Source organism: Salmo trutta, chromosome 26 (genome assembly GCF_901001165.1).
Source record: "Salmo trutta chromosome 26, fSalTru1.1, whole genome shotgun sequence".
Taxonomy (NCBI): domain Eukaryota; kingdom Metazoa; phylum Chordata; class Actinopteri; order Salmoniformes; family Salmonidae; genus Salmo; species Salmo trutta.
Window position 1 is genome coordinate 82,836 of NC_042982.1, and position 24,540 is coordinate 107,375.

Sequence of the window (24,540 nt, forward strand, 5' to 3'; positions counted from 1 at the left end):
ATTTTTAAGCCTTTGTCGGGGGCAATATTTACCCATAACTGTTATAGAGGCCTCCCTCGGCTAACCTTTGTGCACTCGAGGAATTAAGTACTTTGTTGTCTTCTTTTACTAAATCAGAAGTTATTATCCTGGGTGACCTGAATTATGATTGGGAAATGCAGCCTTCAGGCAATCTAAAAGACATGTGTAGTGATCTAAATCTAACCCAGCTGGTGACTAAGCCTACATGGCCAAACCCTAAAGAGCTTTCGAAGTCAATTGTGATTGATCTTATTTTAACGAATACACCAGAGCAATATGTTTCTTCTGTTTTCTCTTTGCTCAAGACATTAGTGACCATTGCCCGGTTGTTTTGTTAGAGATGTGAGAATACACAAATCTATACCTCATGTCATCACAAAGAGGAACTTTAAAAAACTTCAGTGAACGTTTCTTTTTTAACATTATCTTTATTTTAGTGTCCTTGATTGTATTTCAGCTATCCCTGAACCTGATTTAGCTTTGAGCCTTTTTCAAGATGTCTTCAATACTATTGTGGATAATCATGCTCCCTAAAAAAAGTTCAGGTTTAAAGGTTGATCAAATGCCTGGTACACTCTGGAATTATCAGAAGTAATTCATAATATAGGTAATGCTTGGATTAAGGCCAGGAACACAGGTTTCGGTCCGGACTGGCAAGCTTTTAAGCAACTGAGGAATCATTGTGTAAGACAAATCAGAAAGGCTAAATCTGACTATTATTTAATCGCTCATTCGGATTGTAATGGGAACCCGGCTAAATTCTGGAAAACTGTCAAATCCCTGAAGGTTTCTACTTCCTCCTCTCTGCCACAACAAATTCATTCAGACACTGGCCTCATTACGAAACAAAAGTTGCCATCATTGATGTATTTAATCACCATTTTATTTCAGTGGGTTCTCTCTTTGAAAAAACGTATAAGCCTATTCACAATGATATTGTGCAGGATGCTGATAGGGGAAACTTGCTGAATGACCAGAGAAATTATAGTAAAAGCTTTTCTTATTTGTTTTTTTTTTACAGAAAAAGAAGTCCTGGATGCTTTGATAAGTCTGAATTTCTTGAAGTACATAAAGGTGTACCACAGGGGTCAATATTGGGACCAGTTCTCTTCACCATTTCTATAAACACCATAGGTCAATATGTTAAAAATTGTACACTTGGGCCTCCCGAGTGACGCAGTGGTCTAAGGCACCGCACCGCAGTTCTAGAGGTATCACTACAGACCCGGGATCGATCCCAGTCTGTGTCACATCTGGCTGTGACCGGGAGACCCATGAGGCGGCACACAATTGGCCCAGAGTCGTCCGGGTTATGGAGGGTTTGACCGGCCGGGACGTCCTTGTCCCATCTCACACTCTAGTGACTCCTTGTGGTGGGCTGGGTGCATGCATGCCAACTTCGGTCACCAGGTGTACGGTCTTTTCTCTGACACATTGGTGCTTCTGGCTTCCGGGTTAAGCGAGCAGTGTGTCAAGAAGCAGTGTGGCTTGGCAGGGTCGTGTTTCAGAGGACGCATGGCTCTTGACCTTCACCTCTCCCGAGTCCGTACGGGAGTTGCAGCGATGGGACAAGACTGTAACTACCAATTGGATATCACAAAATTGGGGAGAAAAATTGAAAAACTTTATCTATATGCGGATGATACTATTATGTATGCTATTGCCCCGACTGTTGATGTGGCGTCAAAACTACAGTCAGATTTTATAGCTATGCTATGCCCTTGTTGATTTAAAGCTTGTGCTTAATATGGGCAAAACTAAATACATGTTGTTTTTAAACATTTTTAAGAATGTTTCTGATTCACTACATGTTCACTCATTAGGTGGCTCTCCAATCGAATGTGTTCCCGCATATAAATACTTGGCATTTGGATTGATCTGGATTTGATGTTTTAAAAAAACATACAGATGAGCTGGTTAAGAAGCTAAGATTTAGAGTTGGCTTTTTCCTACAGAAACAGATCGTTCCTTTTTCTAAGCAGCATGAAGCAGATTATTCAGCCTTTTTTGAAGTATAGAGACCTGAGTTGCCTAACCAGTTCACATGATTGGTTAACTCTTGAGGTTTCCAGGGTCTCCACTGAGCTAGGAAAATCTGCGTTTAGTTTTATTAACCTGTTGGGGATAGGGGGCAGTATTTGCACGGCCGGATAAAAAACCTACCCGATTTAATCTGGTTACTACTCCTGCCCAGTAACTAGAATATGCATATAATTGTTTGATTTGGATAGAAAACACCCTACAGTTTCTAAAACTGTTTGAATGGTGTCTGTGAGTATAACAGAACTCATTTGGCAGGCCAAAACCTGAGAAGATTCCAAACAGGAAGCGCTCTCTCTGACTTTTTCTTGGCCTTCTTGATCATCTCTAACCAAAACAGGGGATCTCTGGCATGACGTGACATTTTCTAACACTCCCATAGGCTCTCAGAAGGCGCCAGAACGATGAATGGTGGCTTTGCAGGCCATGGCTGAAAAACAGTTGCGCATTTTGTAAGTGGTCTATCTGAGGACAATGAGACCTCACCATGTTTACTTTCTCTCTCTTTGAACGAAAACAACGACTCCCGGTCGGAATATTATCGCTTTTTTACGAGAAAAATGGCATAAAATTGATTTTAAACAGCGTTTGACATGCTTCGAAGTATGGTAATGGAATATTTTGAATTTTTTTGTCACGAAACGCATCGGGCGCGTCATCCTTCTTTACCCTTCGGATAGTGTCTTGAACGCACGAACAAAACGCCGCTATTTCGATATAACTATGGATTATTTGGAACCAAACCAACATTTGTTATTGAAGTAGAAGTCCTGGGAGTGCATTCTGACGAGGAACAGCAAAGGTAATCAAACTTTTCTAATAGTAAATCGGAGTTTGGTGAGTACCACACTTGGTGGGTGTCTAAATAGCTAGCCTGTGATGGCCGGGCTATCTACTCAGAATATTGCAAAATGTGCTTTCACCGAAAAGCTATTTTAAAATCGGACATGGCGAGTGCATAAAGGAGTTCTGTATCTATAATTCTTAAAATAATTGTTATGTTTTTTGTGAACGTTTATCGTGAGTAATTAAGTAAATTCACCAGAAGTGTTCGGTGGGAATGCTAGTCACATGCTAGTCACATGCTAATGTAAAAAGCTGTTTTTTGATATAAATATGAACTTGATTGAACAAAACATGCATGTATTGTATAACATAATGTCCTAGGATTGTCATATGATGAAGATCATCAAAGGTTAGTGCTGCATTTAGCTGTGGTTTGGGTTTATGTGACATTATATGCTAGCTTGAAAAATGGGTGTCTGATTATTTCTGGCTGGGTACTCTGCTGACATAATCTAATGTTTTGCTTTCGTTGTAAAGCCTTTTTGAAATCGGACAGTGTGGTTAGATTAACGAGAGTCTTGTCTTTAAAATGGTGTAAAATAGTCATATGTTTGAGAAATTGAAGTAATAGCATTTCTAAGGTATTTGAATATCGCGCCACGGGATTCCACTGGCTGTTGAGTGGCCCAGAGAGGTTAATGCACCATATTGCTGGAACAAAATGTAAAAAACATTTCATCTTGATGTTCTGGTGCCGTTCGGGCAATTTAAAGCATTGAGTGGGGACTTATTTGTGGAGGAATGTAACTGTTTTCTGGGTGATTGGTGATGTTATATGTGTGCTTCCCATGACTGTGTTTTTGTATTTTAATGTATACACAGTATCAGTTAAAGGTTTGGACACACATACTCATTTCAGGGTTTTTCTTTACGTTTACTGTTTTCTACATTGTAGAAATCAAAACTATGAAATAACACATATGGAATCATGTAGTAAACAAAAAATTGTAAAACAAATCAAAATATATTTTATATTTGAGGATCTTCACAGTAGCCACCCTTTGCCTTGATGACAGCTTTGCACACTCTTGGCATTCTCTCAACCAGCTTCATGAGGTAGTCATCTGGAATGTTTAATTTCAATTAAACAATCAATTGTTAAAAGTTAATTTGTGGAATTTCTTTCACTCTTAATGCATTTGAGCCAATCAGTTGTGTTGTGACAAGGTAGGTGTGGTATACAGAAGATAGCCCTATTTGGTAAAAGACCAGGTTCATATTATCAGCTCAAATAAGCAAAGAGAAATTAATCTGGAAAATTTCAAGAACTTCTTCAAGTGCAGTCACAAAAACCATCAAGTGATATGATGAAATTGGCGCTCATGAGGACAGCCACAGGAAAGGAAGACCCAGAGTTACCTCTGCTGCAGAGGACAAGTTCATTAGAGTTACCAGAATCAGAAACTGCAGCCCAAATAAACTTCTGACCCACTGGGAATGTGATGAAAGTAATAAAAGCTGAAATAAATTATTCTCTACTATTATTTTGACATTTCACATTCTTAAAATAAAGTGGTGATCCTAACTGACCTAAGACTGGGAATTTTTACGAGGATTAAATGTCAGGAATTGAGAAAAACTGAGTTTAAATGTATTTGGCTAAGGTGTATGTTAACTTCCGACTTCAACTGTATGTAAATTAGATATTTCTGCATTTCATTTTCAATAAATTTGCAACAATTTCTAAAAACACGTTTTCACTTTGTCATTATGGAGTACATTTACATTTTTACATTTAAGTCATTTAGCAGACACTCTTATCCAGAGCGACTTACAAATTGGTGCATTCACCTTATGATATCCAGTGGAACAACCACTTTACAATAGTGCATGTAAATCTTTTAGGGGGGGGGGTTAGAAGGATTACTTTATCTTATCCTAAGTATTCCTTAAAGAGGTGGAGTTTCAGAGTATTATTGTGTGTAGTAGATGGGTGAGAGAAAAACATACATTTTATTCATTTTGAATTCAGGCTGTAAAACAACGAAATGTGGAATAAGTCAAGGGGTATGAATACTTTCTAAAGGAACTGTATATTAAGACTAGTGCGATTACATGTTGATTGTAGCCTTTCTCTCACCTCTTGGACCAGTGAAGCCATCCAGACCTGGGGTTCCAGGAGCTCCTGTTCGTCCTTTGATAGGAATGAAGTTGGTGACTCCTGCGACTCCGGGGACACCTTTTCTACCTGGAACAGATGGAAAAGTTAGACCATCTCTCTTACAATCACATCTCTACAAATAGTACACAGTACAATGTTAAATGCATGCTATTTGAATGTATTTTGACAACTTGCTGCAACGCAACTAGGGGGATATTGAAGATTCTCAACTGCACTCCAATATTATGCAAAAATGGTGCATTTACAAACTCTTGATCAGAGACATTGCCTTTGTTTTAACGAGCACTGCATTGAATAATGTGTGATTTCTATGTTGACTTTATTCACATACCCTTTTCTCCTTTGAGGCCCTCATCTCCTGGTAAGCCTCGTTGACCGTCGAAGCCCCTCTCTCCTTTCCTTCCCGGGGGTCCTAGTGCTCCACTCCTCCCTGGACCACCCACTGACCCATCCCTACCAGGTACCCCTATTATACCTGAACACAGGACGCCATATTGGATATCAGCTCAGCTCTGGCTGCACACATAGGACATCATGGATGCTAATGCTAATGTTTGTTGCATTGGCTGGGACCCCAGATGTCCCCATGGACTACATTCCAATGTCCATACTTGCAAACCACTTAGAATGAATGCTCATGTTCATTCATACTACTTATCATAGACTATGTAGTGCGATTTGGTGTCTCTCTCACCTTTCTGCCCTTGGGCCCCGGGTATGCCAGGGTCCCCTAATGTCCCCACGGGGCCCTGGGCTCCACGGTACCCAGAAAACCCTGGAGAGCCCGGTTTCCCTGCAGCTCCTTTAGGACCCGTGCCGGACAGACCCTCCTCTCCGTTATCACCCTTCTCGCCTGCGTAACCTGACAAACGCACACAGAATTATGATATTACCCAATGAGGCAGACCTAAACAGAAATTCCCTACTACGCACAAAAGTTTTTATTTTCTTTCTGATTTGAAAAGCTGCTATTGTCAGTAGGACCTACCTGGAGGGCCTATGTCCCCTATTAGTCCCATGGATCCTTGAAGGCCTGAGGCCCCCTTTACACACTGTTCAGGGGTGGGCCCTGGGGCCCCATATCTGCCTGTGGCACCACTCTCTCCCTGCTCCCCCTTCCTTCCCGGTGTACCAGGAAGCCCCGCAGCACCTAGAGAAGACAAGTCAACCCTCTCTGAGATCATACATAATAAACTAAAACTATTCCATTTTTGTTGATAGCTTCTGGTGTTTTGGTAGTTTCTGGTTTCTCTGACCAGTTGAGAGGCATATGACTGTACACATTATAAGACTGTCAGCTGTAATATGGAACAAACTACCTCATACATAAAGCAGACGTTGCAAAATCTTTAATCAATTTCAATGTCGCTTATTTGTGGTACCTGTTAATCCGATTGGACCGGGTGGACCTGGCACTCCTTTGGGCCCCGACAGCCCCACTACGCCCTTGAGGCCCATAGGTCCTGGAGCACCAGGGACAGAGTCCCCTAATGGGCCCTTCAGTCCTGGAAACCCTCGGAAGCCAGGAGAGCCGGCAGCTCCGTCGTAGCTCAGACCCTCAGCACCAGCCTCTCCAGAGTCTCCAACACACCCCACTGAGCCTGGGGTAGGGAAAGAGAGAACATGTATCTAGTGTAAGCTTTAATTCAATTAAATTAACTTATATTGTTGTGTGGAATGTTACATACAACAAAGCACAGTGTCTTAAGGTACGAACACACCACCAAGATTGTTGGCCTGCACGGTAGAGGGCCATTCCTTCACTTGCTAGAACAACTGGTTTCAATGTAGAATCAGCCTGGTTGTCAACTTTGAGCTAATCAGAAAGCATGAAAGGAGCAACAACGAGAAGAAGAAAATAGGGTACTTTTCCCGGTGACATCCACCCCCTTTCATCTGCAAAACTGCCAGAATTTATCTTAAACTAAAACAATAAATCTGCATAAAACCTCTGAAAAAAATATATAATAATCTAGAGCAAGTCTTAGTTACATATTGGTTGCATATTTTACATCTAGCTAAGGAGTTTTGTGCTTGACAGAACATTATATTATATTGATACGTGCACAAAAATCCCCATAAGCTATCTAGCTTACGTTAGCTTGCTAGCTGAGCCAGTCATACTTCATATGAAATGAATGGGATGGTAAGTGCAGCAAGTGCACACAACGCTGAACACTAAATGTTTCCTCCATAAGCTAGCTATCTAGCCACTGTAGCTAGTAACATTAATATTAAACAAGTATATACAGTATGTTGTGCTAGCTAGCAAATTACGATGATACTAGTAATGTTATGCAAGACACCGACACATCAAGGCTTGTGTCAAAATTGCAGAGCAGTCTGATCCAAAGAAAGACCAGAAGCTTATATAACATTTCATGAAATCCTGTGTTTCATATGCAATATCCCACTCATCCCCGCCATGGTCTCAGTGCTTTCCTCAATGCCAAGTTGCTTTCAAAACATAGACCGCTGCTGGACAAATTACTAACAAATTAACTTTTGAATTTTTTTCCTGATCAAAGCACTTGAATAGTAGCACTTGAACAGGTAGGGATGGTGAGCATGGAGCCGAGCTCGCCATAAGGCATAGAGCCAAATCCTGCCTTGGTACTCCCAGAATTTATATTGTATTGAGATGAAAAAAAAAACAGCTGCATTGGTCCTTTAAGAAAGCAACACTATTGCCAACTTTTGGTCTGAAGTATTATTACTAGGCTGATGACCAAATTCTGGGTGAGCACAAAAAAAGATTGACTGACAACATTCTGGGCAGAGGTACTCCAACAGTCTTAACCAGTGGGGGTTAGGGTTATAAGATAAGATGAAACACTCTCTGTCTAGCATACTGCATAGAATTAAAAACGTATTGTCGGATATTTTTCATCCTAATCAGACAGCTTTTTTACATGGACGATACATTGGCGATAATATAAGTCAAGTACTGGAAACAATAGAACACTATGAAAAATCTGGGAAACCAGGCCTGGTATTCATAGCTAGTACGACTGGAATTTATATATAAAGGTCTGGAATATTTCAATTTAGGAAAATCTCTTACACAATGGGTTAAAGGTATGTACAGTAACTCTAGGTGTAATATAGTAAATAATGGCTACTTGTCAAAAAGTATTCAACTGTCAAGATGAGTAAAAGAAGGTTGTCCCCTATCAGCATATCTATTTTTTATGGCCATCGAAATGTTAGCTATTCATATCAGAGCCAACAATAATATCAAGGGGATAGAAATCCAAGGTTTAAAAACAAAGGTGTCATTGTACGTTGATGATTCATGTTTTCGTTTAAATCCACAATTTCGATCCCTCCGCAGCCTCAGAGAGTAGTTAGATCATTTTTCTAACCTCTCTGGGTTACAACCAAATTATGATGTGTACTATATTACCTATTGGATCCCCCCCCCCAAAAAAACTTTTACATTAGCGTGTAGATTACCAATAAAATGGTCTGATGGTGAAGTGGACATACTCGGTATTCATATCCCAAAAATAAAGAAATTCTCTCACTACAATAAATTTTAATAGAAATAAGATCTTGCTACCAAGGAAAGGAAAATACCTGTCTATTTGTGCAAAAAAAACCATCATCAACTCTTTAGTCATTTCCTAGTTTACCTATTTGCTTTTGGCCTTGCCTACACTTAGTGACTTGTTTTTTAAATTATGTTAGCAAACTCCAAATGTATTTGGAATGGCAAGGCAGACATAATTAAATGGGCCTATTTACAAAGCATTCAGAAAGTATTTAGACCCCTTGACTTTACACATTTTGTTACATTACAGCCTTATTCTAAAATTGATTGAATTGTTATTTTCCCTACTCAATGTACACACAATACCCCATAATAGACAAAGCAAAAACTTTTTCTTATTTTTTGCAAATGTATTAAAAAAATACATTTACATAAGTATTCAGACCCTTTTCTCAGTACTTTGTTGAAGCACCTTTGGCAGCGATTACAGCCTCGAGTCTTCTTGGGTATGATGCTACAAGTTTGGCACACCTGTTTTTGGGGAGTTTCTCCCATTCTTCTCTGCAGATCCTCTCATGCTCTGTCAGGTTGGATTGGGAGCATCGCTATACAGCTATTTTCAGGTCTCTCAAGAGATGTTCAATCAGGTTCAAGTCCAGGATCTGGTTGGGCTACTCAAGGACATTCAGAGACTTGTCCCAAAGCCACTCCTGCATTGTCTTTGCTGTGTGCTTAGGGTCATTGTCCTGTTGGAAGTTGAACCTTCACCCCAGTCTGAGGTCCTGAGTACTCTGGAGCAGGTTTTCATCAAGGATCTCTCTGTACTCTGCTCCGTTCATATTTCCCTCGGTCCTAAATAGTCTCCCAGTCTCTGCCGCTGAAAAACATCACCATAGCATGATGCTGCCACCACCATGCTTCACTGTAGGGATGGTGCCAGGTTTCTTCCAGATGTGACGCTTGGCATTCAAGCCAAAGAGTTCAATCTTGGTTTCATCAGACCAGAGAATCTTGTTTCTTATGGTCTGAGAGTCTTTTAGGTGCCTTCTGGCAAACTCCAAGCAGGCTGTCATGTACTTTTTAATGAGGAGTGGCTTCCGCCTGGCCACTCTACCATAAACACCTGATTGGTGGAGTACTGCAGAAATGGTTGTCCTTCTGGAAGGTTCTCCCATCTCCACAGAGGAACTCTAGAGCTCTGTCAGAGTGACCATCACCTACCCGACCAAGGCCATTTCCCCCGATTGCTCAGTTTGCCTGGGCGGCCAGCTCTAGGAAGAGTCTTGGTGGTTCCAAACTTCTTCCATTTAAGAATTATGGAGGCAACTGTGTTCTTGGGGACCGTCAATGCTGCAGACATTTTTTGGTACACTTCCCCAGATCGGTGCCTCGACACAATCCTGTCTCAGAGCTCTATGGACAATTCCTTCGACATCAGTTGTCATGTCCTGACCAGTAATAGGGGTTATTTGTTATTATAGTTTAGTCAGGACGTGGCAGGGGGTGTTTGTTTCATGTGGGATGGGCTATGTATTTAGGTAGAGGGGTGTTTGGTTTATGTGGTTCGGGGTTTGTTAGTCTATGTTCTATGTTAGTATATTTTCTATGTTCTATCTAGTCTTTTGTATTTCTATGTGTAGTTAATTGGGGTTGGAAATTAAATTGGAGGCAGCTGGTTATTGTTGCCTCTGATTGAGGGTCCTATAATTAGGAGTTTGTTTTTCATGGGTTTTTGTTGGAGATTGTGCTTGTTTAGTTGTGTGCCTGACAAGACTGTCCAGTTCGTTTGTGTTTTTCTGTATACGTATTCGTGTTTTCTTTCTTCACCAAATAAAAAGAAGATGAGTATATATTTTCCCGGTGCGTCTTGGTTTTTACCCTACGACAACCGTGACATCCGTGCTTGGTTTTTGCTCTGACGTACTGTCAAATGTGGAACTTTATATAGACAGGTGTATGCCTTTCCAAATCATGTCCAATCAATTGAATTTACCACAGGTGGACTCCAATCAAGTTTTAGAAACATCAAGGATCATCAATCGAAACAGGATGCACCTGAGCTCAATTTCGAGTCTCATAGCAAAGGGCATGAATACTTATGCAAATAAGGTATTTCTGTTTTTAATTTTGAATACATTTGCAAACATTTCTAAAAACCTGTTTCCGCTTTGTCATTATGGGGTATTGTGTATAGATTGATGACACAAATTTTTATTTAATCCATTTTAGAATAAGGCTGTAATGTAACAAAATCTGGAAAAAGGGAAGGGGTCTGAATACTTTCCCGAATGCACTGTAAAGGGGGGGATTGGAAATGATGCAGACAATTACACTGATGGAAGCCACATTTTATCAGAATTTTAAAGCTGATCTACCCCCTATAAAAAAAATTGGACGACAGGTAACCTAGCGGTTGGGCCAGTAACCGAAAAGGTCGCTAGTTCGAATCCCTAAGCCAACTATGTGAGGAATCTGCCGCTGTGCCCTTGAGCAAGGCACTTAACTCTAATTGCTCCAGGGTCGGTGTCAATAATGTCACATCCCTAGCTGGGACCCCATCCTCCGAAGGTGTCTCAGGGATATGCAAAAAACACTTATATAAGTGTAAATATAAGCACCCCCTATTTGTGATATGTTTGCCCCCATTGTAAAGCCTCAATCTCTAGTGAGTAAAGCAGAATGGAGAGAAGGCACTTAATCAGGCAGTAATATTCTCTAATGGTACATTTTTTTTATCATATTTCTACCTATGGGTCCAGGTGGGCCAGACAGCCCAAAGTCTCCTTTCTCTCCCTTCACCCCGTCCGGGCCCAAAGCTCCAAGATAGCCTGGGGGTCCTGACTCTCCGTTCAGCCCTAGACAAAAAAGGAGAAAAGTGTCACACCATGTTCAGTGCCAACCTGTTTTGAGAGTTAGTGCCTGTTATTATAAATTAAGTGTATATTCAACTGGCATACTCAACCCATACCATTCAACCTGTAACCATTCAATCTGGCACATTTCTCCTTGCTCACTATTAGAACACGTGAAAAGATTATCACAATGAAATAACTCTGATGAATTATTTTTGCCCAACCCCTGCTAGTTTGAGAAACAGACGCCTCACAAGTCCTCAACTGGCAGCTTCATTAAATAGTACCAGCAAAACACCAGTCTCAACGTCAACAGTGAAGAGGCGACTCCGGGATGCTGGCCTTCTAGGCAGAGTTGCAAAGAAAAAAACATATATCAGACTGGCCAATAAAAAGAAAAGATTAAGATGGGCAAAAGAACACAGATACTGGACAGAGGAACTCTGCCAAGAAGGCCAGCATCACGGAGTCGTCACTTCACTGTTGACGTTGAGACTGGTATTTTGCGGGTACTATTTAATGAAGCTGCCAGTTGAGGACTTGTGAGGCGTCTGTTTCTCAAACTAGATACTCTAATGTACTTGTCCTCTTGCTCAGTTGTGCACCGAGGCCTCCCACTCCTGTTTCTATTCTGGTTAGAGCCAGTTTGCGCTGTTCTGTGAAGGGAGTGGTACCTAGCGTTGTAGGAGATCTTCAGTTTCTTGGTAATTTCTCGCATCGAATAGCTCTAATTTCTCAGAACAAGAATAGACTGACGAGTTTCAGAAGAAAGTCTTTGTTTCTGGCTATTTTGAGCCTGTAATCGAACCCACAAATGCTGATGCTCCAAATACTCAACTAGTCTAAAGAAGGCCAGTTGTATTGCTTCTTTAAGCAAAACAACAGTTTTCAGCTGTGCTAACATAATTGCAAAATAATTTTCTAATGATCAATTAGCCTTTTAAAAATGATCAACTTGGATTAGCTAACACAATGTGCTATTGGAACACAGGAGTGATGGTTGCTGATAATGGGCCTCTGTACGCCTATGTAGATACTCCAGAAAAAAATCTGCCGTTTCCAGCTACAATAGTCATTTACAACATAAACAATGTCTACACTGTATTTTTGATCAATTTGATGTTATTTTAATAGACAAAAAAAATGTGCTTTTCTTTCAAAAACAAGAACATCTCTAAGTGACCACAAACTTTTGAACGGTAGTGTATGTATAGAGTAATTGTTGTTTAGTAGCATGTTCATGCTGGGCTCATCTGCAAAAGACACTGTGGTCTCATCATGACTCCCTACTTAAATAAAGGTTAAATAAAAATTGTGTTTACCCATGACAATTCTTTATGTGTGTATTGTTATGTTCACATGGCTGAGGCAACTTTGTGGATTTTTTTATTGTCAAATACAATTCATTTATTTATTCAAAGACAGTAGGCCTGTAGGCATGCCAAAATGCTGAAACATTACCACAATAAGAAAGTTATACATTCTTATAAGTTTTACCTGGGCATCCGGAATCGCCTTTCTGTCCTGGGGCACCAGGGTTACTGGGTATGCAGGGTAGGGTGTCACCTGCACAAGAGAGGCGGCATTGGGTAGGGTGAGGAGGACAAACAGGATGTCTTGCATAATGTTTTAAAAGTGTAATAATACATACACAAAAATAACTAATAAATAGGTAATTTATGACTAACAGTAATGAATGCTGATTTCCAACCCTGATCTGTCTTTGTGTTTCACACACACTGACAAGCTCCTTACCCCTGACTCCTTTGAGCCCAGGAGATCCCCTGAATCCTGGAGGTCCCTGGTCACCTGGGAGTCCCCGTTCCCCCACTGCCCCAATCACATCAGGTCCTGGGGGGCCGACGGGTCCAGCAAGCCCCTTTGGCCCATCATAACCTGGATACCCTCTCTCACCGGGGAATCCTGAGTAACTGTCACCCTGAGTGGAACCAATCAAACTTAGGCTGCATTCCAAATACAGAAAAGACACACTATCTCCCCTTAGCCCTAAAATTAAGTGGACACTTCTGATGACGTATCATGACATATGATGAGTTGACACTTGCAGGGCGAGGGAAGAATTAATACATTTTAAATGGACAGCTCTTGCTGGGATATTCGTCACTCGTTCGTCCCACGGTTGTGTTTTCAGTCATCATGGAACCACCGGTAGCTGTTGTGTGTGCTTTATATGCGCAACAGTCAATTATGATTGCATTTCGTATTAGCTAGAAGACAACACATCCGCATCATTGAATACTAGCCACCTGACAATATCAGGTAAATCGAACTATCATTACTTTACGATATGTGTTTGTGCCGTCATGTGCATTAGTAGCACAATTTCAAACTTATTTACATTCGTTTTTACTTACACGTGTATGTTGACTTCTCCATATTGATGTTGGTTTTAAGTTTTGGCTGACTTTTCTTAGTGGATGTACAATCATCGCAAATTGAATTATGGGGCATTTCAGGCCCCAGAGCGAACAGAATTGTACACTTGATTAGCTAATTGTTTGGACCGACCTCAAAGATGGCCAAGGGGATTCCCCCAAATCTGAAAATGGCGCCGGAAGAAATGGCAGCAGTTTTACGGGCGCCCAACCAATTGCGCTATTATGTGGTTTTTTTTGCGTTATTTGTAACTTATTTTGTACATAATGTTTCTGCCACCGTATCTTATGGCAAAAAAGAGCTTCTGGATATCAGGACAGCGATCATTTACCTTGCATTAGACAAAGATTTTGTCTTCAACAAGCAGGACGCACAGGACATTCTCCGTACACCCGACAAGGCCAACATTCCAGTTATTTGCAAGAGGAAGAGAAGCAGGTACAGAGGACACAGTTTCACGTCCTGACCAGTATAAGGGTTATTTGTTATTGTAGTTTGGTCAGGATGTGGCAGAGGGTATTTGTTTTATGTGGTTCGGGGTGGTGGTTTATTTAGTAGGGCATTTGATTTATTATTTCCGGGTTTTGGTTTATGTTCTATGTTTTGTACTTCTATGTTCTTTCTGGGTTGTGTATTTCTATGTGTAGGTTAATGGGGGGTTGGACTCTCAATTGGAGGCAGGTGCTTTCTCGTTGCCTCTGATTGAGAGTCTTATATATGGGTATGTGTTTGGTTTAGTGTTGGTGGGAGATTGTTTCTTGTTTTACCTGTGTGAGCCTTACAAGACTGTTTTGTTGTTCGTGCGTTTCGTTTTGTTGTATTTGGTGTTCTCTTTATTTAAAATAAATGATAAGATGAGCATCCACATTCCTGCTGCGTTTTGGTCCTCCATTCCAGACGACAACCGTTACACACAGAGCGGGATGCCTCGTGTGGATCCGCAGAAGGCGAGTGGGAAACCTTACCATCAATATTACTCGCCAACGTGCAATCATTGGACAATAAATTAGACGAGGTACGATCACGAATATCCTACCAACGGGAAATCAAAAACTGTAATATCCTATGTTTCACGGAATTGTGGCTGAATGATGACATGGATATTCAGCTAGCGGGATATACGCTGCACCGACAAGATAGCAAGATGCTGGCACTAAGACCGCACTCAGTCAGCTGTATAAGGAAATAAGCAAACAGGAAACCACTCACCCAGAGGCGGCACTCCTAGTGGCCGGAGACTTAAATGCAGGGAAACTTAAATGAGTTCTACCTAATTTCTATCAACATGTTAAATGTGCAACCAGAGGGGAAAAAATTGTAGATCACCTGTACTCCACACACAGAGATGCGTACAAAGCTCTCCCTCGCCCTCCATTTGGTAAATCCGACCACAACTCTATACTCCTGATTCCTGCTTACAAGCAAAAATTAAAGCAGGAAGCACCAGTGACTCGGTCTATAAAAAAGTGGTCAGATGAAGCAGATGCTAAACTACAGGACTGTTTTACTATCACAGACTGGAACACGTTCCGGGATTCTTCCGATGGCATTGAGGAGTACACCACATCAGTCGCTTTATCAATAAGTGCATCGAGGACGTTGTCCCCACAGTACGTACATACCCCAACCAGAAGCCATGGATTACAGGCAACATTTGCACCAAGCTAAAGGGTAGAGCTGTCAAGGTGCGGGACTCTAACCCAGAAGTTTATAAGAATTCCTGCTATGCCCTGCGACAAACCATCAAACAGTCAAAGCGTGAATACAGGGCTAAGATTGAGTGAGTAAGACCTTTAAACAGGTCAACATTCACAAGGCTGCGGGGCCAGATGGATTACCAGGACGTGTGCTCCGGGCATGTGCTGACCAACTGGCAGGTGTCTTTACTGACATTTTCAACATGTCCCTATCTGAGTCTGTAATACCAACATGTTTCAAGCAGACCACCATAGACCCTGTGCCCAAGAACACGAAGACAACCTGCCTAAATGACTACAGACCCATAGTACTCACGTCCGTAGCCATGAAGTGCTTTGAAAAGCTGGTAATAGCTCACATCAACACCATTATCCCAGAAACCCTAGACGCACTTCAATTTGCATACCGCCCAAACAGATCCACAGATGATGGAATCTCTATTGCACTCCACACTGCCCTTTCCCACCTGGACAAAAGGAACACCTATGTGAGAATGTTATTCATTGACTACAGCTCAGCGTTCAACACCATAGTATCCTCAAAGTTCATGAATAAGCTAAGGATCCTGGGACTAAACACCTCCCTCTGCAACTGGATCCTGGACTTCCTGACGGGCTGCCCCCAGGTGGTGAGGGTAGGTAGCAACACATCTGCCACGATGATCCTCAACACTGGGGCCCCTCAGGGGTGTGTACTTAGTCCCTTCCTGTACTCCCTGTTCACCCACGACTGCATGGCCAGGCATGACTCCAACACCATCGTTAAGTTTGCAGGCGACACAACAGTGGTAGGCCTGATCACCGACAACGATGAGACAGCCTATAGGGAGGAGGTCAGAGACCTGGCCGGGTGGTGCCAGAATAACAACCTATGCCTCAACGTAACCAAGACTAAGGAGATGATTGTGGACTACAGGAAAAGGAGGACCGAGCACGCCCCCATTCTCATCGACGGGGCTATAGTGGAGCAGGTTGAGAGTTTCAAGTCCCTTGGTGTCCACATCACTAACAAACTAGAATGGTGCAAACACACCAAGACAGTCGTGAAGAGGGCACGACAAAGCCTATTCCCCCTCAGGAAACTAAAACGATTTAATCCCAGAATTTGCATTGTGTGCGCCCCCCCCCACCCCTCTTTTACGCTGCTGCTACTCTCTGTATACCATATATGCATAATCACTTTAACTATACATTCATGTACATACTACCTCAATTGGCCCGACCAACCAGTGCCTGTATGTAGCCTCGTTACTGTTATAGCCTCACTACTGTATATAGCCTCGCTACTGTTATTTTTCACTGTCTTTTTACTTTTGTTTTTATTTCTTTACTGACCTATTGTTCACCTAATACCTTTTTTGCACTGTTGGTTAGAGCCTGTAAGTAAGCATTTCACTGTAAGGTCTACAACTGTTGTATTCGGCGCACGTGACGAATAAACTTTGATTTGATATGAAGTGGAGGAGGGTGTGTCTTTTATGTGTTTGAAACGCAGCCTTTTAATAGATGAGTCCATACTCACAAACTTTTGCTTAGACGGGAGGTTTAGACCTTTGGCCTAAATTCTCATAGGCAAACCTGGCACAATTAGCCACTATGCTAAGTACGACCAGCTGATCAGAATGATTTTGTCCGGTAACAAATTCCGTATCAGCCAATTTAAATAGTTTACGTTGAACCAACACTTTTTCATTAAAGCGTCCTTAAAAGAAGTCCAATGGCACATTCTGTTAATCGAAAGTGTTTGAATCTCACATTAGTTTTTTTCCCCTTTGAAATGTAGAATTACATTTATTGTTTTAGTGTGTTGAGAACGGAAGCGCAGCCAACAGATTGAAAATGTAGATTAAGAATGGATTTAATACGTCTTTCTTCAGCCTTGTAGACAAACACACTGCTAGGGCCTAATAATCATATTGCATAGGCTATATTACATGGACGTGTACACCTAAATGTACAACGTTTTATATGTATTTTAGCAATCACCTACTTTGTCACATATGCATTATTTGACTTGAGGACCAGCAGTGAAGCGTTTTTTCCTCAAAGAAACACCTTGCCTGAGTGAATGTCAAACTCACAGTCATCGTATTTTGCCATCTCTGATGTTACCGCCACTAGTTAGTTAAAGCAGTAAGGGGTAAATTACAGTTATTTGACAAGACCACGAGCGCCATCCACTTTTTTTTAACGATGTACGAATACAAACTTACATATTGTATAATTCTCCCACATCTTTACTCCTGTGAAATCACATGGATGTTTGTGAAACAAACAGGCAAAAACTTGGAATATGGTCATACATGTGTATGCGAAAATGTGTCTTTTTGAATTTTGTGTAATGTTAGTAGGCTAGCCTAGTCAAGGATGCATCAGGCAATAAATATTGGCACACTTCACTTCTTGTTGCAGACCAAGAGTAACAAAGTAAACCTTGAAGTTGGAGGTTTTAGAATCTCACTATGTCATTATGATGAGGATTTGGGCATCTTAAAGAAACATTAGATCCATGCTTAGGGCCAGACTCCTAGTTCCAGTTCCTTCTGTATGTAACTAAATCACTAACAGTTTGAATATGGCTTTTGGTGACCTTAATGACCTTGGTAGACTCACCTCTGGGCCGGCGTCACCAGGCGCACCTGGCTTCCCTTCGTCTCCTCTCCTTCCAGTGAAGCCTGGACGACCAGCCGGCCCCGGGAGGCCAATGTCTCCCTTCACACCTAGAAACCAACCAGACTTTACACGCTTACATTGTAACTCACATCCAGTGGTCAAAATAAATCAGGTCGCACAAAAAGATTACAGTGCACAAAAAGATTCATACCTCAACAGAGATGGAATAAAATAGTATTACAAGGACCTTCCCAGCAGACAGGGGACATTCTAAGGACATTTGGTGACCTTCATATTAGGCCCGTTTTAGGGTTATGGCGAGACACTATCCCAGCATGCCATTCTCTAGATCTAGGAGTCTTTTGCCTAGAGTTCCCTCTGTCATTGACGACCAGGCCAGAATGTTTTTAGGGTGTTCTCAGGACACTCAGTGTATCAGTTGGCAGGACGTAACCCGGTGGAATATTCCCCCCCCCCCAAAATAATTCTACCCACCTACCTGGGCATCTGCACCCTAATTTCATTATACACTGCCATCGAAGTATTAAGACCCCTGACTTTTTCCACATTTTGTTACGTTACAGCCTTATTCTAAAATTGATTAAAATGTTTTTTTCCCCTCAACAATCTTCACACAATACCCCAGCAAAAATTACGCTACAAGCTTGGCACACCTGTATTTGGGAACTTTCTCCCATTCCTCTCTGCAGATCCTCTCAAGCTCAGTCAGGTTGGATGGGGAGCGTTGCTGCACAGCTATTTTCAGGTCTCTCCAGAGATGTTCGATCGGGTTCAAGTCCAGGCTCTGGCTGGGCCACTCAAGGAAATTCAGAGACTTGTCCAGAAGCCACCCGTACGTTGTCTTGGCTGTGTGCTTAGGGTCATTGTCCTGTTGGAAGGTGAACCTTCACCCCAGTCTGAGGTCCTGAGCACTCTGGAGCAGGTTTTCATCAATGATCTCTCTGTACTTTAATCCATTCATCTTTGCCTCGATCCTGACTAGTCTCCCAGTCCCTACAGCTGAAAAACATCCCCACAGCATGATGCTGCCACCACCATGCTTCACTGTAAGGATGGTGCCAGGTTTCCTCCAGATGTGATGCTTGGCATTCAGGCCAAAGAGTCCAATCTTGGTTTCATCAGACCAGAGAATCTTGTTTCTTATGGTCTGAGAGTCCTTTAGGTGCTTTTTGGCAATATCCAAGCGGGCTGTCATGTGCCTTTTACTGAGTAGTGGCTTCCGTCTGGCCACTCAACTATCTTGATTGGTGGAGTGCTGTAGAGATGGTTGTCCTTCTGGAAGGTTCTCCCATCTCCACAGAGGAACTCTAGAGCTCTGTCAGAGTGACCATTGGGTTCTCGGTCACCTCCCTCACCAAGGCCCTTCTCCCCCGATTGCTCAGTTTGGCCAGGCGACCAGCTCTAGGAAGAGTCTTGGTGGTTCCAAACTTCTTCCATTAAGAATGATGGAGGCCACTGTGTTCTTAGGGACCTTCAATGCTACAGGCCTTTTTATGGTACCTTCCCCAGATCCGTGCCTTGACACATTCCTGTGTCAGAGCTCTAGGGACAATTCGTTTGACCTAATAGCTTGGTTTTTGCTCTGACATACACTGTCAACAGTGGGATCTTATATAGACAGGTGTGTGCCTTTCCAAATCATGTACAAGCAATTGAATTTAACACAGGTGGACTGCAATCAAGTTGTAGAAACATCTCAAGGGAACAGGATTAATATGAGCTCAATTTCGAGTCTCATAACAAAGGGTCTGAATACTTATGTAAATAAGGTATCTGTTTTTTATATTTAAGAAATTAGTAAACATTTCTAAAAACCTGTTTAGCTTTGTCATTACGGGATACTGTGTGTAGATTGCTGAGAATTTTTATTTATTTAATCAATTTTAGAATAAGGCTGCAACATAACAAAATGTTGAAAATGTCAAGGGGTCTGTTACTGTTGCCCAGCCCATCAAGCCCTGATTGGTGAACTACTGATCCATTCACAGACCTTTGTCTGTTGGAAAGGTTAGGGACACCCAACTACACAAACAGTGCTTAGCATACAATGTTTTCACTGTACATATTTGACACACATGACTTCATTGTGAATGTTCATTTATACAGTAATTACTCTTCAACATTTCCTCATCTGGGATTTGAACTCACAACCTTTGAACTCACAACCATTACAATATTCCAGCTACGCCACCATTAGTGTTAATTGATTAGTAGTATTTGGTTTCATTTAAAAAATAATAATAATTATTATATTCACGGTTTTCAATTTAAGTTGAATATTTTTTTTAAAATATATATAAATGCATTATGTGGGTTGAATTGTGTAACAACACAGAATAAAACAATTGATGGTATTTAGTGTTTATACTGAAAAAATATATAAATGCAATATGCTACAATTCCAAAGATTTGACTGAGTTACAGTTCATATAAGGAAATCAGTCAATTGAAATAAATGCATTAGGCCCTAATCTATGGATTTCACATGAGTGGCCAGGGGTACAGCCATGGGTGGGCCTGAGAGGTCATAGGCCCACCCGCTTGGCAGCCAGGCCCAGCCAATCAGAACGAGTTTTTCCCCACAAAAGAGCTTTATTACAGACATAAATACTCCTCAGCACCACCACCCCTCCTTAGATGATCCCACAGGTGAGGAAGCCGGATGTGGAGTTCCTGGGCAGGCGTGGTTACATGTGGTCTGCGGTTGTGATGCCGGTTGGATGTACTGCCAAATTCTCTAACATGATGTTGAAGGCAGCTTATGGTAAAGAAATTAACATAAAATTATCTGAACATTCAATTCTGTGGTATTGTGTTATGTGACAAAACGGCACATTTTAAAGTGGCCTTTTACTGTTCCCAGCACAAGGTGCACCTGTGTAATGAGCATGCTGTTAAATCAGCTTCTTGATATGCCACACCTGTCAGATGGATGGATAATCTTGGCAAAGGAGAAATGCTCACTAACAGGGATGTAAACAAATTCCTCCACAAAATGTTAGAGAAATACGGTTGTTGTGCATATGGAAAACTTAAGGGATCTTTAATTTCAGCTCATGGGACCAACACTTTTTACATTTTACGTTTATATTTTCGTTCAGTATGAATACATCCAATGGCAAGATAGAATGTTCAGAATCGACCAATGAAAAGTCGCCCTTACCTTTAATGCATAGATAGACGTCACCTTTCTGACCTTTTGGACCCCGGACACCTGCAAATCCTGGGAAGCCCTATAAAATGGATAATTTTGTTTTTATCAACTCAACATTAACCTGGTTCTGTTTGTTGTGTATTGCCTTGGCTAAGCACTGCAACTATAGGATCAGTTATGGTTGGGCAGGAGTTGTCCCAGAGGTGCCAATCGGCCTATAGGCAGGCTACATGCTGCACATAGGGCCCTGCGAATTGCAGGACATTTACATTTTTCTCTCCGCCGCCAAGAGGGAGCTCACTAAAATGTTTTGATCACGACTTGGGGGGGGCCACGCAACCAAATCTTGCTTACTTTACTGGGCCTAGGGTGCATGATCTGTGCCTTGATATTCTGGTTCTCACGGAGATCTGGCTCAAGGGTTCGATCAAGGATATGGACAATGAAATTGCTGATTACAACATCTTCAGGTGTGATAGACTGAAAAGGAGAGAGTGGTGGCCACATATGTGAAATCGACTCGTTCTCTAAGTGTCACTATTCCCCAAAAGTTTGTGTTTGGTTGTAGCTGTGGCAACACACCAAAATACGCATTTGTTTGTAGTAGGGATCGCCCCTTGCTGCACTGATGGAAGCGGTTGATACTATTCTGAATATTTTAAACCTTTTCTGTGATCTGAGTTTAGTTATTTTATGAGATTTTTACTTTGTGGCTTACCCCGGCCTCTGATCATTTGAAGAATATTTGTTTTGACTTTAACCTGACTTCCACCCCCACAAGTACCTATTGAGTGGTGTATTTTCTAATGACATCAGTGATAACTTTCCTATTGTATGTATTAGAGATAACAAACATAAAAACATTGATCCCCATATAATTATGAAGATACATTTTTATTTTACTCCTCTATCAGCTACATGCCTGAACCTGAATTGTCTCTTGAACTTTTCTCAACTATTGTTATATCTCCAGCAGACTAACATTCTTGCTTTAAACGCCTTAGAGTTAAAAAATAGAACAAATCCTTGGCTCTCTATAGAACTTAAATATCTCATTATGATGAGAAATCAGGTAAAAAAGCTGACTCGGCACTGTGCTGCCCTCTTTATTGACATATTGATGGCTTTCAGTTAGGTTTCCTTGAAATGAAGAAAGGTGTCCCATGGTGATCCATTTTAGGTCCTGTACTTTTTACTGTCTATATAAACAATGTTGATCTATCTGCAAAAAAAAAAAAAAAAAAAAAAACCTGTATCCAAATGACACTGTTGTTATTGCCCCCATGTTTGACCCGGCTCCTTTGGAGGTTCAATCTGCCTTAATTGCTTTGCAGAAAGCCTTTGTTGAACTGAAACTGGTATTTAATGCCGGTAAAACCAAGTATATGTTATTCTCCAAATCATGTAAAAATGTATCTGATGATTCATGCATATTTACATTGGTTGGTGCCCTCATTGATCGTGCCCCCACTAAAAATAACTCAGTATCTGGATTGACGAAAAGCTATCTTTCAAAAAGCATGTTGATGAGTTAGTTAAGAAATTAAGAATTAAAATTGGCTTCCTTTATAGGAATAGGTCATGCCAGTCATTAAATAGCAGAAAACATGCAGTTAACATTCATACTGGCTCTAAAATATGGCGATATTCTCTATATGAATGCCACTGTATTGAAGCCATTGAAAGCAGTTTATCATAACGCACTATGCTTTATTAAGGGTGATTAAAGGTTCTGTACACATCACTACATTCTGTATCAGAAAGTGGGCTGGCCCTCTTTGAAGTCTCGTAGATTGATGCATTGCACTATATTTGTTTATAAAGGCCTACTGCATAAGGTTCTGCTGTACCTTTCTTCATTGTTAACTTACAGATGTACGAGATACCAGACCCAGTCTCAGGGATGGATAACCTGGAGATCCTTTCGATCTCCACTGAGTTAGGTAAATCTGCTTTTATTATTTCCGCACCTTACTTGTGGAATAATTTCCAAGGCTAAAAAATGTTGATTAATTGGTGCCTCTAAGACAATTAAAAGGCTGATTGAGGACCTTTTTACTGAAGAATGTGTTTGTTTTCTATGATTGTGTTTTCCTTTTTGTGTATTGATGTGTACAGTGCATTTGGAAAGCATTTGATTAAAATTGATTAAGTTAAATGTTTTCCTCATCAATCTACACACAATAATGCATAATGCCAAAGCGAAAACAGGTTTTTAGATATTTTTGCAAATGTATTAAAAATAAAAAAACAGATACTTTATTTACATACAATTCAGACCCTTTGCTATGAGACTCCATTGATCATCCTTGAGATGTTTCTACAACTTGATTGGAGTCCACCTGTGGTAAATTCAATTGATTGGACATGATTTGGAAAGGCACACACCTGCCAATATAAGGCTCCATAGTTGACAGTGCAAGTCAGAGCAAAAACCAACCCATGAGGTCCAATGAATTGTCCGTAGAGCGCCGAGACAAGATTGTGTCGAGGCACAGATCTGGGAAAGGGTACCAAAACATTTCTTCAGCGTTTAAGGTCCCCAAGACCACAGTGGTCTCCATCATTCTTAAATGGAAGAAGTTTCGAAACTGAGCAATCGGCCAAACTGAGCAATCGGGAGAGAAGGGACTTGGTTAGAGAGGTGACCAAGAACCCGATGGTCACTGTGACAGAGCTCCAGAGTTCCTCTGTGGAGATGGGAGAACATTCCAGAAGGACAACCATATATGCAGCACTCTACCATTCAGGCCTTTATGGTAGAGTAGCCAGACGGAAGCCACTCCTCAGTAAAAGGCACATAACAGCCCGCTTGGAGTTTGCCAAAAGGCACCTAAAGGACTCTCAGACAATGATAAACAAAATTCTCTGGTCTGATGAATGCAAGATTGGACTCTTTGGCCTGAATGTCAAGTGTCACGTCTGGACGAAACATGGCACCATCCCTATGGTGGTAGCAGCATCATGCTGTGGGGATGTTTTTCAGCGGCAGGGACTGGGAGACTAGTCAGGATTGAGGCAAAGATGAACGGCGCAAAGTACAGAGTGATCCTTGATGAAAACCTGTTCCAGAGCGCTCAGGACCTGAGTGGGGCGATGGTTTTATCTTCCAACACGACAACGACCTGGCCAAGACAACGCAGGAGTGGCTTTGGGACAAGTCTCAATGTCCTTGAGTGGCCCAACCAGAGCCCGGACATGAACCCGATTGAACATCTCTAGTGAGACCTGAAAATAGCTGTACAGCGACGCTCTCCATCCAACCTGACAGAGCTTGAGAGGAT

General features: G+C 41.5%; 1 protein-coding gene across 5 annotated transcripts in view; it reads right to left on the reverse strand.

Moving 5' to 3' along the window:
* The window catches only part of col4a4 (collagen, type IV, alpha 4), a 192,101-nt gene that overhangs the window by 40,270 nt on the left and 127,291 nt on the right, over window positions 1-24,540 (reverse strand). For all 5 annotated transcript variants that reach the window (XM_029714261.1, XM_029714260.1, XM_029714262.1 and 2 more), the window contains 10 exons: window positions 21,266-21,335; window positions 18,082-18,188; window positions 13,130-13,313; window positions 12,872-12,940; window positions 11,270-11,377; window positions 6,412-6,630; window positions 6,018-6,179; window positions 5,724-5,891; window positions 5,361-5,504; window positions 4,988-5,095 (listed from right to left, as the gene is read on the reverse strand). In XM_029714261.1, coding sequence (XP_029570121.1) covers window positions 4,988-5,095; window positions 5,361-5,504; window positions 5,724-5,891; window positions 6,018-6,179; window positions 6,412-6,630; window positions 11,270-11,377; window positions 12,872-12,940; window positions 13,130-13,313; window positions 18,082-18,188; window positions 21,266-21,335 — 1,339 coding nt within the window. The remainder of the gene's footprint in view (window positions 1-4,987; window positions 5,096-5,360; window positions 5,505-5,723; window positions 5,892-6,017; window positions 6,180-6,411; window positions 6,631-11,269; window positions 11,378-12,871; window positions 12,941-13,129; window positions 13,314-18,081; window positions 18,189-21,265; window positions 21,336-24,540) is intronic.